At 31.4% G+C, this 16,737-nt stretch overlaps 1 protein-coding gene across 1 annotated transcript; it reads left to right on the forward strand.

The window, feature by feature from the left end:
• The first annotated feature begins 322 nt into the window (after positions 1 to 322).
• LOC111714513 (chorion peroxidase) lies at positions 323 to 16,324 on the forward strand. Its single transcript, XM_023489648.1, has 21 exons — positions 323 to 345; positions 1,176 to 1,231; positions 1,301 to 1,379; positions 2,557 to 2,606; positions 4,508 to 4,540; positions 5,427 to 5,472; positions 6,012 to 6,059; positions 6,386 to 6,418; positions 7,014 to 7,065; positions 7,265 to 7,308; positions 8,784 to 8,868; positions 9,786 to 9,829; positions 10,246 to 10,281; positions 11,539 to 11,636; positions 11,967 to 12,053; positions 12,894 to 12,916; positions 13,020 to 13,062; positions 13,710 to 13,772; positions 14,237 to 14,295; positions 15,355 to 15,424; positions 16,180 to 16,324. Exons 2-21 carry the CDS (start codon positions 1,184 to 1,186, stop codon positions 16,297 to 16,299), a joined length of 1,161 nt encoding a protein of 386 aa, XP_023345416.1. The 5' UTR covers positions 323 to 345; positions 1,176 to 1,183; the 3' UTR covers positions 16,300 to 16,324.
• Positions 16,325 to 16,737: the final 413 nt, after the last annotated feature.

Genomic DNA, 16,737 nt, shown 5'->3' on the forward strand with positions numbered 1-16,737 from the left:
TAAACAGATTAAATTAATCTGCAGCTTAATAAAAGATCGAGATTAAGCATTTATCTAGATATCCACAATACAAGAGTTCTCAGCTCTGAGATTGGGATAAGGGGTTAAGGGGAGCATTGATTAGGAGAAGAATAACTAGAATGGTATAGTTTTTATAGAATCTCAAGTTTAAAGTGCCCTTAGTGGATATCGAAATCAAGTGATCGAGGTTATGAGTATCCAACTCTAGTGATATAACACCAGCCAAAAAAAAAAAAAAAAAAATTCATAAAATTCTTAAATTTCAGAAAATAGAAAGTCTCGGACTGAAAAAAATGTTAAAAATATTTTTACTTTTTCTTCAAGGCATTGATCATTAATAATAAAAATATCAAAAATCAGTAAACACAAGAAAAAAAATTGAATTTTTTATATTTCTTTATCTCGGAAATAAATTTTACAGTGAGGGCCATAACAATGTGGAATTGGAAAACTACATCTAAGCAATCTTGTGTAATTGATGTGTGATAAACAAAGAGAATAGAATATATATTAGAGTGGAAATTACTAGAAAAAAGTGTAAAGCGGCCATTTTGTTGTACTGTTTCCATACTGCAGGTGTACTTCACATATTTGTGCTATATAACCTTTTGGACCCTGGAATATCATTTTATAGAAAATCTAAAATTAATATTAAAAGAAAACCAAATTATAAAATAGGCTGGTTTCATAATTGACCAATGATTATTTCACATAGACTCTATGCCTTTCATTTTACAAACGATGATTTTCCGTTATAACTATAAATAAAATGATGTTTTTTTTTCGCCTAATTCATTTTATAAAGTTTATTTAAAAGCTTTAAAAAATTCGAAATTAAAATGGATAGTCTAGGGAACATACTGTATTAAAGTACTCTACTGCATATAATTTGTGAACATTTACATGATTTGTACACTTTGAACTCCCTTTCAGGCTGAAAGGGACTGACAAAATTCATACCGAAGGATTGTCTAAATTCCACTCTAATATATATTCTATTCTCTGTTGTTATAAAGCAACAAGTTAACCACATAACATGTCTTTCTATTTCACAGTTATATAGGTTGTAAAGCAAAAAAAAAAATCATATTATAATCATCTTTAAACAACTAATTCAAAAAATAAATGAAAGCCAATTGATGATCCAATCTCAGTTGGTTTAATGGTTGGGCAAGATGTTCAATTCATTGATGATGATGCCCCTCAAACGGTAAAAAAGTTTATATTATAATAATAAAATAATGATAATAATAATAATAATAATAATAATAATTCTCAGGAGTGCATGACTGTGTCGGGACCTAAGTCCGGTCTGCCTTGTCAACTACCGTTCAGGTTCCAGGGGAAACTTAGAACAGGTCTTACTTAAACTTATGAGGTCAATCTAGGACCCAGGGGCCAGGAGGTTGTTTTAGTACCCAAAGAAGTCATATAAAAAACCTGATGGTCAATTTAGGACCCAGGAGGTCATTTTAGGACACAAAAAGCTCATATTTTGAATCATTGAGGTGATTTAAGGACCTAAGAATGTCATATTTGAACCCTGGAGGTCATATTTGAATTTTAGAGATCATATTTGGACTCTGCAGGTCAATAAGAAGCATAAGGTCATATTTGAACTCTTGAGGTCATATTTGAACCCTATAGGTCTTATTTGAACCCTGGAGGTCATATTTGAATCTTACAGGATGTATTTGAACCCTGGAGGTCATATTTACCCCTGGTGGTCAAATTTCTAACCTAGAGGTCATATCTAAGCCCTCGAGGTCATATTTGAACCCTAAATGTCTTATTTGAACCCTGGAGGTCATATTTGAACCCTGGAGGTCATATTTAAACCCTTTAAATTGACTTGCTCGTAGCTAGACAATTGAGGTTAAATTACAAACAAAAATGAGTGAATATGTCGGAAAATAAATATTCAGAGCCCGGATTTAAAGAATTTAGGCCGCAGCTTACATTTTAGACGCAGCTCAAATATGGTTGGTTCCGCTTAAAATTGTATTCAATGTTTCAAGATTCAAGCCAGCGCTCAATTGAAACCGGTTTTTGGCGGATTTGAGACTCGGCTCAAATTCTTAAATTCGGACTCAGGTTTCCTCATCTAATAAAAAAACCTTTATTTTGTTCGTAATATTGAACCACCGAAAGCATTTCAATTTAACTTATATTTCAAAATTTCGAGCAAAATGTTAGTTATATCTCACGAAATATCAGATTTAAGTTTCTTGGCATATATTTCAGTTTTTTGATGACATCATTTATTCATCATCCATCAAGGTTGAGGACACATGAATATTGTGTTTATAGAACACTCTGTTTACATGAAAATTTTGTTTATTAGAACACTCTGTTTAACTGAAAATTGTGTTTATTAGAACTCCTTGTACATGAATATTGTGTTTATTAGAACACTCTGTACATGAATTTTGTGTTTATCAGAACACTCTGTACATGATAATTGTGTTTATTAGAACACTCTGTACATGAATATTGTGTTTATTAGAACACTCTGTACATGAATTTTGTGTTTAGCTTGTTTAAAAGAAGAGGACCAAGAGGACAGGTTTTGGTGCAGTACACTCGTAAGTATTTTGTAAACAGTCCCTTTAAAGGGAATGTTATTAATTTTGAAAGCTTTTAAGATTGTTTGTCACACTTGTGTCCCCTTCGTGTCACCCTCGTGTCCCCCTCGTGTCACCCTCGTGTCACCCTAGTGTCAGCCTTGTGTCAGCCTCATGTCAGCCTTGTGTCAGCCTTGTGTCACCCTCGTGTCACCCTCGTGTCACCCTCGTGTCAGCCTTGTGTAACCCTCGTGTCGATCTCGATTTAGCCTCGTGTCAGCCTCGTGCCAGCCTCGTGTCACCCTCGTGTCGATCTCGATTTAGCCTCGTGTCCCCCTCGTGTCGAAATCCAGAAACATCTCTTTGAAAGTGACTGTTAGCGCAATTTTAAGTAACCTTCCATTACAAGAGAGCCATTCCCGATTCACAACGGTACCCTTTAAACATTTGACTGAAAATCGAGGACCAAGAACTTACTGGAGAAGAATGGAGTAAAATAATAATAATAATAATAAATCCTAAAAGTTTTGACAAAGTATACAGGGTTAAAATAGTTTTTGATCAAGGAAAAAAGGATTTATTCAGTATACAGTTTAACACTAAATAAGCCATATAAATGTCGTATTCTTCACTTTCTGATAATGGAATGTTGCAGATATTTAATTTTTTAATTAAATGATTATTTGGAACTCTTTTAAACTGTTCCCGCATATTCATGGCTATTTATTTATTTTCGCATATACTGAGATTTACGTAAAATAGTATAAAACTCATTGAAAAATTGTCAAGACGATATTTGATAAAATCTAGAATATTCTTTGTTAGATGCGGTTTAAAAAATTCGAATGCGAATATTTCTATTCTGCCGATTATTTAAAGTAAATGTTGATATTCCTTATAAAACAGTTTGCACTACACGTGTTCAACAATTGAAAAGTCAAAGTTTAAAGGATACCTTTGTGAATAAAAATGGCATGTTACTTGAAATTATGTTAACAGTCCCTTTAAGGATAAAAATAGCAGTTTAAATATGGAGATTAACCTAAATTGCTGTTGCATAAATATTAATTTTGCAAACCTGGATTATTGCACAATATAATTCTAGATTATCTCTATCCTTGAATTTGTTGCAAAAAAACTAGTTTTGTTGTTTTATTCATGCACGTGCTGGTTTGTGGGGGGGGGAAAGGGGAGTATTAAAATAACAGAGGGGTTGAGTGGGATTTGAGAGGTAGGGTTTTTCAGACAAATGGAGTTTACTTGCACGCAATAGCAAGCAATAGCAAGCAATAGCAATAGCAATAGCAATAGCAATAGCAAATAGCAATAGCAAGGCAATAGCAATAGCAAGCCAATTTTTCTGCGCAATTCCGCGCAACGGAATTTTGATTGGAAACCATTGCAGACAGGTTGCAGTTAAAAATGGTGAAGGGAAGGGACTGATAATTATTCTTATTTAATGAATTAATATTTGATAATTATTTAATTGACTATTATTTAATAATTATCAAATTAATTATTAATTGATAATTATTCAACTAATTATTATTTGATAATTAGCTTATTAATCATTTTTCGATACTTATCGAATCAATTATTATTTGATAGTAAGCTAATTAGTTTTTTTTAAATTATCTAATCAATTAATATTTGATAATTATTAAGCTAATTATTATTTAATTATTATTTAATTGATTATAGTATCTCACTAATAATTATTTGATAATTATCTGATTAATTATTATTCGATAATTATCTAATTAATTATTATTTGATAACTACCTATATAATTATTATTTGATAACTACCTAATTAATTATTATTTGATAATTATCTAATTAATTATTATTTGATAATTATCTAATTAATTATCTAATTAATTATTATTTGCTAATTATTTAACTAATTATTTTAAATTTCAGGTTGATGATGAACGAAACCATGTCCCAAACCAGGAACACACAAATCAATCAATTAATCCATTGATGTTTCGATCCATTGATGTTTCGATCCATTGATGTATCGATCCATTGATGTATCGATCCATTGATGTATCAATCCATTGATCTATCAATCCATTGATCTATCAATCGATTGATCTATCAATCCATTGATCTATTAATCCATTGATCTATTAATCCATTGATATATCAATCCATTGATCTATCAACCCATTGATCTATTAATCCATTGATGTATCCATCCATTGATTTATCAATCCATTGATCTATCAATCCATTGATCTATTAATCCATTGATCTATCAATCTATTGATCTATTAATCCATTGATCTATTAATCCATTGATCTATTAGTCCATTTATCTATCAATCCATTGATCTATCAATATCAATCCATTGATCTATCAATTCATTGATTTATCAACCCATTGATTCATCAACCCATTGATCTATCAATCCATTGATCTATCAATCCATTGATCTATCAATCCATTGATCTATCAATCCATTGATCTATCAATCCATTGATTTATCAACCAATTGATTTATCAATCCATTGATCTATCAATCCATTGATCTATCAATCCATTGATCTCAAATCAATCTATCAATCCATTGATGTATCAATCCATTGATCTATTAACCATTGATTTATCAACCCATTGATCTATCAACCCATTGATCTATCAATCCATTGATCTATCAATCCATTGATCTATTAATCCATTGATCTATCAATCCATTAATCTATCAATCCATTGATCTATCAATCCATTGATTTATCAATCCATTGATTTATCAACCCATTGATCTATTAACCAATCCATTGATTTATCAATCCATTTATCAATAAATTTAATTTGACTGTGTTTGATCTAAAGGAGAACTGGGGATACTGTTCAGAATCCTGTCCAATTGATTCTACAGGTTTATCAAGCATACAGTCGTCGTCGAATATATTAATACAATGCAGACGACTTCCTATTTCAATTTTTTAATTTACTGCAAGCTTTGAAACAGCTAGAATACACAAACATTGAAACAAAGAGAAGCTTTTTATTAACAGCTTCTCTGAGATTACTTGTAAACTTGAAAAAAGCTTAAGTTAGAAATCAAAACTTTAATTGAAAATTCTTCTTCATTTTATTGATATAAACGCCAATCCCTGTATTTTACAATGAAACCCATACTATTGTAGAGTATGAAGACGACATTTAAGGAATCGTACGTGTATTGATCTTGTTTTAATGTAGTCTTAAACTTGCTTGAAAATCAACTAGAAAATCAACTAGAAAATCAACTAGAAAATCAACTAGAAAATCAACTAGAAAATCAACTAGAAAATCACCTAGAAAATCAATTAGAAAATCCGTTATTTCTAGGGAGATTCTAGTATAAATGAATTTTTTTAACACATCAGTGATATTACAATCTCAATCATATTTTTTTATTAACATTTTTTTTAGGAACTGAAGTTCCTAATCCTGAAGGAAGAAATTTTGAGTTTACTAACGGTAGTATTTAGATAGATCATTAAAAAAATTTTTTTTTACATTTTTAACATTAATTTTTCATTAAAAAATTTGTTTTTAGAGTTAGTTTTAAGTGACTCTCTATATTTATAGAGTGGCATATCTAATCTATAACGGTACCCTTTAAAAGCTATGTCTTTTTAAGAAATACAAGGGATTTATATCATCTTCTCTGTCAAAATCTATTTGTGGTACTGATCTATATTAAACGGAAGATCAGTTAAGATTACAACAATCAATCAAATCTATGATTTTTTTGCGGATTATGTATTTGAAGTTTAAAAAATTTAATTTTACGAAATATTTAGATATTGAGGGCTCACCCTGTACAACACTCACAGGTAAAAAATTTCTAACTTTTCTAAATCTTCAATCAAGTTTTATTTCATTAATCAAATTTAAAGGGACTGTAAAGGAAAAATTAAAGGGGGGCCGGAATAGGCTGAAACCTAGGCATGTTAGAAGTTGACGGAGACCCATGAGAGTTCTATCTGATGCAGTGCAGTATACTTGTCAAGTGATACAGAGTCACATGATAATGATACTGCACTGCCATTGGTCGGATTTCTGGTCACATGCTGCGGACGTATTATTATATTACCAATTATATCTATCAAAAACGAAAAATTATTAAATTTAAATAATAATAGGAGCAAGCCTAAGTTTATTAGACTCCTCTGGTATATCGTAGTTTTCAGATTGGTTGCATATTTGCTGAATATGACCCGTTAAACCTACTATTTTTATACAAAATTTTATATATATAGATATAACTTTGATACAGTTTTATTTTAATTTCTCGAGACAGGAACATGAGATAGAACTCTCATGGGTCTCAATCAACTTCTAAAATGCTTAGGTTTCAGCCTGTACCCCCTTTCATTGTTCCTGAACAGTCTCTTTAAAGATGAATAAAATATTAATGTTTTTTCCCAGGAGAGCTAGGTGTTTGTCATTTACCTTCTAGCTGTGTTGGAGTAACTATCAGGTATAACAGAAAAAAGCACAACGTTTTTTTCAAAAAGTTATTTAAGGTTTTTTGGGGTCAAGAAATGTACAGTATTTAAAGCAATTCAAATGTTATTCACTAATTTCTTTTATTATCTATATCTATTATTATCTATTATTATCTATTATTATCTATTTGTATCTATTATTATCTAAATTTATCTATTTGTATCTACTAGTTTCCTGGAGACAAATGAATGTGTCTTGAAAGACTCAACAACAGGTAAAAAATCAACTCTTCACAGGCAGCCACAGTACATTTGAATTTCCGAGCCGGGTCAACTTTTCCGATCCCCGTTTGTACTGTATCGTCCGAACATTGGGTACATAAAGCAGACACTCAATAGGACTAGCCGGTGCAACAAGGTTGACGTGGTCAGACTTTAGGTTGAATTTACTTTTACTGAAGGGTCAAAAAGGTGCGTGTCTTCTTCTGTCAGGGTAATTTTAGGTGAACATCCATTTAAAGAACAAGAGGGCATCCTTAATTTACAACAGTTTACCCTCTAAACCTTTGACTCCTTAAGGATGACAGATTTTTCATTAATTATCAACCTGAACAATGAAAATGCTGAACACTTTGATTGCAAGCTGCTTCCACAGAACAGAGATTAGAATGGACAGGAATTCAAACAATCCCTCAATATGAATTTTGCAAAGTGATAGAATATATATTAGAGGGGAATTTACTAGAAAAAAGTGTAAAACGGCCATTTTGTTGTACTGTTTCCATACTGCAGGTGTACTTCACATATTTATGCCATATAACCATTTGGGCCCTGGAACATCACTTTATAGAAAATCTAAAATTAATATTAAAAGAAAACCAAATTATGAAATAGGCTGGTTTCATAATTGACCAATGATCATTTCACATGATTCATACCGAGAGATTCTCTAAATTCCGCTCTAATATATATTCTATTCTCTTTGGAATTTTGTTAGTCCCTTTCAGCCTGAAAAGGAGTTCAAAATGTACAATACACGTAAATGTTCACACACAGTACATCACATTAATACAACTATATGATCCCTGGACATATTTGTTACAATTTATTAGTTTTGTAAGGTTGTGAAATAACTTTTTAACATGTGTATTAGCTATATGTGAATTAAAATAACTATTTTATTCAACATTAAAACGTAAAACCTTTTTCTATAAAAAAAGATGTTCCAGGTCCCAAAAGGTAATATATTACAACTGTGTGAAGTACACCTGCAGTATGGAAACATTACAACCAAATGGCGGTTTTGCACTTTTTTCGAGTCAATTCCTCTCTATACTAATCTATTCTCTTTGGCTGCTTCATGTTTAAGGAATGTAAGTGTAATCGACATCGAATATTCTAGATTTAACAGGATGTAACGTCATTTGCATTGAGTTCATACAGTACGCTAGCGTACACTCCAATTTTACTGCTTTTTATACAGCATAAAAGAGTTCTATGTTCTTGATAATTAGTTTAAGGTTTAAAGGGTACTGTTGTGAATCGGTATTGTCCTTCTCAAAATGGGAGATCACATGACGCTCACAAATACAGTTCGTTTAAACGAACATTTCATTATTTTTTTAAATGATTTCATATTCTTAAAATACTAAACTGTAAAAACTATATTTCTATTTTTCCGCGCGAACATATAAAGTTTTTTATTTTAAAAAGTCTGATATAATATATAACAAACAAACTATTTTGCTAGGTGTTTGTTGTTTGGATATCACTGAGAATAATATTGTGGATATTGTGGATACAGCTGCAGATGTGGTGGATATTCCTGAAATTAGGTAAAATCAATGCTTTGGGAAATTTCATTCGGACAAATATTTCATAGAAGGACATTTCGTTGGACAAATGTTTCATGTACAAACATTTTATTGAAGAACATTTCATAAAAGGACATTTCATTGGACAAATATTTCATATAAGAACTTTTTATTGAAAACATTTCATAGATGGACATTTTATTGGACAAATATTTCATACAAGGACTTTTATTGGACAAATATTTCATAGAAGGACATTTCATAGGACAACTATTTCATAGAAGCACAATGTTTTGGACAAATACTTCATAGGAGGACATTTTATTGAACAAATATTTCATTGTAGGACAAATATTTCATAGGACATTTCTTTGGACAAATACTTCTAAGGAGGACATTTATTGGACAAATATTTCATAGAAGGACATTTTATTGGAAGAACATTTTATAGGACAACTATTTCATATAAGAACATTTCATAGATGGACTTTTATTGGACAAATATTTCAGAAAATGACATTTCTCAGGACAAATATTTCACAGAAGGACATTTCATCGGAGAACTATTTCACATAAGGACATTTTATTTAAGAAAGTTTCATAAAAGGACAATTTTTTGGATAAATATTTCATAGGAGGACATCTTATTGAGCAACTATTTCATAGAAGGACATTTTATTGGACAAATATTTCAAAGAAGGACATTTCATTGGACATTTGATTGGACATGCTGATTTAACAGCTATCACATTTAACAGCTATCACATAACTGTCAAAATATAAGAATTTGTCATATTTTTATTTTCTAACTTGAACTGTCACTGGTCTTTTTCAAAGGTTAAGCTCAATGATAGGGACATCTTCAAAAATGTGTGAAACATGAAAATGTAATAAATTATTTATATTTAGAAAAACTATTTTTTTTACCATTTTTTTAGTGTTGAAGAGGCGGATGATTTTCTTAGATCTGGATTTTTTGAAGGAAAAAAAAATTCACAAAAAACTTTTTTAACCATTTTTAATTTCAACTTACAGGTACTGAAAGCTTAGTTTAAACAATAGCAACAATGGCAATGCCTGATTTACCACAGTACCCTTGAAACTTTTATCTGATCGATAATGTGCAAGATATTGTCATTTTTCTACATTTAAAGTACTTAATTCTGATAATTCCTACATGTTCTCCTCAATGCGCGAGTCACTTTTGTGGGTAAACCGAAATTAAAAATGATCATTTTTCAAAATTAGATTCAGTTAGATCTAATTCATTCTTGTTCACACAAAGCTTTTAAGAATACCGGAGTGAATCGGGCATTGCCATCTTTGCATGGAGGGTCACTTAAAATCATGCTTACAGTCCCTTCTTATAGTTTTAATAATTTTTTTTCCGGAAACCAGTTAATGATGATGATGTAGAGGAGAACGTTCTCGCAGGAAACTTGATTAAAATTATAAAATTATAAAATAAAAATTTATATTTTAATTTCTTATAATAAGGCCATGGTAACCCTGATTTATAAGTGCATAAATCCAAGGTCATAAATTAAATTTTTAAAAGATACTTTCGTGTATCGGACACGTCAGTATAAAAGTGGAGGGTCCATAATAAAGGGCTCTAAATTGTTCTAAAATAATGGAGCCTGACTATGCAATGCAGGCTCTACATTCTACATACAGTGTCTTTAAAAAACACAACATATTCTCAACCCACCAAGTCATAAACAGATTGGTCATCGATCGGCCATCAACCAACGATTTAATGCAAGGAAAGTTATTTCAGAGGTGCACGCATCTTGTGTACCGCAGTGTACTGTCAATGGGCGGTAATGTAAACACAAGACGGATGTCGAAGCCTGACATGGGATCCATCTTTTTCAAAAAGAATCAATGAAATATTATGGTCATAGGAAACTATCATGTGAATTATCAAAATTATCAAAATTCAATACTTTTAACCTCCTCGGATACTAAACGAACACTGATGCATCTATTTTTGTTTACAAATTCCCCCCAGAGAGAACTGGTTTCAATATGTACGCAGAGTATACGCAACTGTAATTAATTTTCCTTGCATTACATTCTTGCCATCAACCGGTTCAAGGGGGGGATGCATAGGGATTAAAAAGGCTTCAATTCTGGTTTTAACAGCTGATGGAGTAAATTTTGGGTTCTAGGATAGTCTTTTATAGAAACCGAATTGACTAAAAACATTTTCTCAACCCACCAAGGCATTCACCGATTTGCCATCAACCGGTTCGAGGGGGGGGGGGGGAATTCTCAGGGACAAAAAGAATTTAAATCTGGTTTGAGAAGCTGATGGGGTCAATTTTGGGTTTGATGATAGTCTTACTGAGGATCCTTTAAGTATAATTCTCAGAACATTTTCTCAACCAAACAATCAATCAACCATCGATAGGTTTATCGGCCATCAATCAGTTTATTGGCCATCAATCGGTTTTTTCGGCCATCGATCGGTTTATAGGTCATCGTTAGTTTTTTCGGCCATCGATCGGTTTATTGGCCATCGATCGGTTTGTTGGCCATCAATTGGTTTATCGGCCATCGATCGGTTTATAGGTCATCGTTAGTTTTTTCGGCCATCGATCGGTTTATTGGGCATCGATGGTTTTTTCGGCCATCGATCAGTGGAATACTTAGGAATTAAAAAGAATTTAAATCTTGTTTGAACAGCTGATGGGGTCAATTTCGGGTTCGAGGATAGTCCAGCCGAGGATCCCGAGGATACTGGACCTACAGAGTTCCATCTTAGATTCAATACACCTAGAAAGGTAAAATTTATAATAGAGTAGTTACCATAATTGTATGAAACTAGCTTGGGAACCCAGATTTGACGGGAATATACGTCGACAAATTCAAATCAAGCTAATAACATTCCGTGGTTCTATCAAGTCCCCCAATCATAGTGAACCCAATCATAGTGTAAGGTTTATAGATATACAAGAATATTCTTGTGTATCTATGGTAAGGTTTCTATCTATCTATCTATCTATCTATCTATCTATCTATCTATCTATCTATCTATCTATCTATCTATCTATCTATCTATCTATCTATCTATCTATCTATCTATCTATCTATCTATCTATTTATCTATCCAGGATATTATATCTGTGGATAAGGATGCCCAGGTTCTCCTCGAGGCAACTAAACTAATTCAAGAATCCAACAATCTAACAGATGAACAGGTTATACACCAATAAATCAATCAATCAAACAATTGATTAAACAACTGATCAATCAATCAAACAATTGATTAATTAACTGATCAATCAATTAAACCATTAATTAGTCAATTAATCAATCAATAAAACAACTAATTAATCAACTGATCAATTAATCAAACAATTGATTAATGATCTAATCAATCAATCAAACAATTAATTAATCAACTGATCAATAAATAAAACAATTGATTAATTAACTGATTAAGTAATCAAACCATTAATTAATCAATTATTCAATAAAACAACTAATTAATCAACTGATCAATTAATCAAACAGTTAATTAATCAACTGATCAATTAATTAAACAATTGATCAATTAATCAAACAATTGATTAATTAACTAATCAATCAATCAAACAATTAATTAATCAACTGATCAATAAATAAAACAATTGATTAATTAACTGATCAATAAATCAAACCATTGATTAATGAATTAATCAATCAATAAAACAATTAATTAATCAACTAATCAATCAATCAAACAGTTAATAAATCACCTGATCAATTAATCAAACAATTGATTAATTAACTGATCAATTAATCAAACAATTAATTAATCAACTAATGAATCAATTAAACAATTTCAACTGATCAATCAATAAATCAATTAATTAATTAACTGATCAATCATCAGTTTTAAAATCAATCAACTGATCAATAATCAATTAGTGAATTAATCAATCAATTTATCAATTGATCAATTGATCAATAATCAAATAGCAAATTTATCAATTAATAGATCAACCATTCAATAAAACAATTAATCAATCAATAAGTTAGTTAATGATTTTATTCAGTTAAATGAAATACACAAAATATTGCTGAAATGTCGTCTTCCTATCCCACATTGACACGAGGAACTGTATTTTGCGAAAAACTGAAAAATAGAATAAATAATAATTAACAATTAATTTTTATTTCAGGCAAGTTTACAGAACATTTGATGGAACCTGTAATAGCCTAAAGGTAATCACAGTGATCTTGCATTTATAACGTTCTGGGTTGACTCTTCACTGGGTAGTCCAGACTGGACAGTATGACTGAATCATAGATTTATAACAACACAGATAGAACACTAGAGGTTATCTTTTCAAGATTTAGGGTTTTTTCGTGCACAATAAACCTGAGGCAGAAGCCCAAAGTTCCGCGCAGGCGGCGAATGCTCTCTCTCTGTCTTGTAATTCAACGCTGCCTGCGCGGAACTCCTTTGGGCTTCTGCCTCAGGGTTTTAAAAAGACGACATCTAGTATTCTATCTCTGTTGTTATTAATCTATGGACTGAATGCATATGCAGTACAGATCTTGTACCAGCTCGGACCATGCTACTTTTAGAGTGTGGGGGGGGGGGGTGAACATGCAGGGGATCCAATTTTTAGTTAAAAACACCGGCCCGACATTACCGGACCGTACACACCTAATATGTGGACTCTTCACGACCCATTTAGGCACTAGGCACATGGAAGGTGTACAACATCTGTTCTTTGACTATTAAGGAATTTTGACATTTGGCGAAATTTAGATTTTTAGGAACATAATTTTTTTTATAGGAACCTAATAGTGTTTTTTGGGATCCTTATTTTGTCTTTTTAGGAACCTAATTTTGTCTTTTTTAGGAACCTAATTTTGGAAGAACTGGGACTCCTTTTCAAAGGATTTTGCTGCCTGAATATGCACAGGTATTTCAGTCTCAAAAAAGGGTAGTTTAGTTCTAAAAATGGTAATTTTGTCCTGAAGAAGGGTAGCTTAATCCTAAAAATGGGAAGAAAAAAGGGTACTTTAATTCCAAAAAAAACAGGATTTTTATTCTAAAAATTGTTAGTATAGTCCTTGAAATGGTAGTTTAGTCGGAAAAAGGGTAGTTAAGTCCTAAAAAAAGTTTTATTGGTCATGGAAAAGTGTATTTTGATCCTAATAGAGGGTTGTTTTGTCCTATGAAGGGTAATTTAGTCCTAAAAAAGGGTTGTTTGAAAAAATCTATTTGGCAAGTATTCTTTTTAAACAAAATCTAGAATTAAGCAGGTTATTCTTCACAAAGTGTTAAATAAGTAAAGATGAATTTGAGGCAAATAGGCTCAGGGGTTCCTTAGTTATGATCGGACATAAAAACAAACAGACAAACGGAGATTACTTCTTTATTCAGGGAACAGTGGATATCCCTAGGAAGAGAGCTAACAGCAACTTTGAACTTCCTTCTGCGAGGTAAAGCAAGGAAGGAATTTAACACTTGTCTCTATCTCTATTTTTCCTTTCTCTATACCTTTTTCTATACCTTTCTCTATACCTTTCTCTATACCTTTCTCTATACCTTTCTCTATATCTTTCTCTATACCTTTCTCTATACCTTTCTCTATACCTTTCTCTATACCTTTCTTTATACCTTTCTCTATACCTTTCTCTATACCTTTCTCTATACCTTTCTCTATACCTTTCTCTATACCTTTCTCTATACCTTTCTCTATATCTTTCTCTATATATTTCTATATACCTTTCTCTATATCTTTCTCTACTTTCTCTATACCTTTCTCTATACCTTTCTCTATACCTTTCTCCATACCTTTCTCTATACCTTTCTCTATACCTTTCTCAATGAACTTTGATATTTTAAACTACCAGGTCTGTTATACAAATAGTAAAGGTTGAAATTTAATTTTTAAACAATGGCGTTTCTTTAAAGCTTTTTAAATAAGGAGCTGGCATCCGGCCCTAATAATTCCTTTATCAATTTTTGTGATATTACTTTGCAGTTCAAATCTAGATTCTAATCAAGATTAAAAGTTTAAAATTATAAAATATAGAAATGCTACCCTGCAGGGTTGGATTAGTCCATCAATGTCTTTATTTTCTGCCTTTTATATTTTTGTCGTTAAAAAAAGTAATTTTTTGACCAAAGTATCCAAATAGATCTTTGATATTTAACATAGATTTTACCATATAGATCTATTTTTACTTTATTTTTTAACATAGATCTTTATATTTAACATAGATTTATGATTTTTAGCATAGAGCGAGTGTTTGTTTTAAATATGAAATTATGTGCATGAAATTTAATTCCAAGTAATTCGCGTTTTCGTGGAGAGTACATTTTTCACTCGATGTTTATCTAGTAAAATTGGGAAATCTCTATCATCCTTGATCTGTCAAAGGTTAAGGAGTCTTTTTGTGAATCTGGCCCTTTTTGCATTTAAGGCACTTAAAGTTACGCATACAGTCCACTTAATAATTGCTTCATCCATTGATTTATTAATAATTGATTTATAGAGAAGTGAGTAACGGTCTAGCTGGTGTTTCAAACCAGATGGATTCTGATAACACAGTTCTTGTTATGCAGGTAACATATAACACAGTTCTTGTTGTGCAGGTAACATATAACACAGTTCTTGTTATGCAGGTAACATATAACACAGTTCTTGTTGTGCAGGTAACATATAACACAGTTATTGTTAGGTAGGTAACATATAACACAGTTCTTGTTGTGCAGATAACATTTAACACAGTTCTTGTTATGCAGGTAACATATAACACAGTTCTTGTTGTGCAGGTAACATATAACACAGTTCTTGTTATACAGGTAACATTTAACACAGTTCTTGTTATGCAGGTAACATATAACACAGTTCTTGTTATACAGGTAACATTTAACACAGTTCTTGTTATGCAGGTAACATATAACACAGTTCTCAGGTAACATATAACACAGTTCTTGTTATGCAGGTAACATATAACACAGTTTTTGTTATACAGATAACATGTAACAAAGTTCTTGTTATACATGTAACATATAACATAATTCTTGTTATGCAGGTAATATATAACACAGTTCTTGTTATGGAGATATTGTATAACATAGTTCTTATTAGGAGGTAACAGATGACTGTTGTGGAAAAAACACCTTTTTATTCTTTTTCATTTTTTCGCGTTTGAAATTCTCGTTTGTAAACTGCAAATTTATTTAAATGTAAGAACAAAAACATTCCTAACAAAATTTAGAGATTAAAATCCTATTAGCTAGGTTATGCTTTATAATTTTCTCTCAATGTTATCCATAGCGAATATTGTGTTAGAAATGTCAGACATTTGTTTCAGATGGGTCAGTTTATAGATCATGATATAACACATACTCCCAACCATGGGATACAGTGCTGTGCCAACAATGGACAATTCCCTTCATCCTTCGATCCCACTAAATGCTTCCCTATCAGGTAAAAAAAAACGAAAAAAACGAAAAAAACGAAAAAAACGAGAAAACGAGAAAAAAATTACAAGAAAAATGTCTTTTTGTGACATTTTTTTGAAGTAAGAAACACTTGAGAATTGTTGCTCTTAAAATTCTGTATTTGCAACTGATATAACTCCGAAAAATGTTGAATGGTCGTAGCTTTTGTGTAGATATTGTTTATATAGTACGCTCATGATTCGATATCCAATGGGGGCACTAATAAATCTGAGGATTCATGCTTGATCTCCCAACTAAATTATCCTTGTAAGGCACAACCATCGTAGGATATCCAAGGGAAGTAAATCAATTTGAAGATCTACAAAAATAGAGATCAATACTTGATCATAACAAAGAGATCAATACTTGATCATAACAAAGAGATCAATACTTGATCATAACAAAGAGATCAATACTTGATCATAACA

The sequence above is a fragment of the Eurytemora carolleeae genome, unplaced genomic scaffold (genome assembly GCF_000591075.1).
Source record: "Eurytemora carolleeae unplaced genomic scaffold, Eaff_2.0 scaffold1172, whole genome shotgun sequence".
NCBI classification, from domain to species: Eukaryota; Metazoa; Arthropoda; class Copepoda; order Calanoida; family Temoridae; genus Eurytemora; species Eurytemora carolleeae.

Excerpts from the sequence above, each read along its gene's own strand:
- LOC111714513 (XM_023489648.1), top strand. The coding sequence starts at position 1,184 with ATGGTTGGGCAAGATGTTCAATTCATTGATGATGATGCCCCTCAAACG. Across the intron at positions 8,869-9,785 it reads GTGGATATTCCTGAAATTAG|TGTTGAAGAGGCGGATGATT; the intron begins GTAAAATCAATG and ends CCATTTTTTTAG. Across the intron at positions 11,637-11,966 it reads GATTCAATACACCTAGAAAG|GATATTATATCTGTGGATAA; the intron begins GTAAAATTTATA and ends TTATCTATCCAG.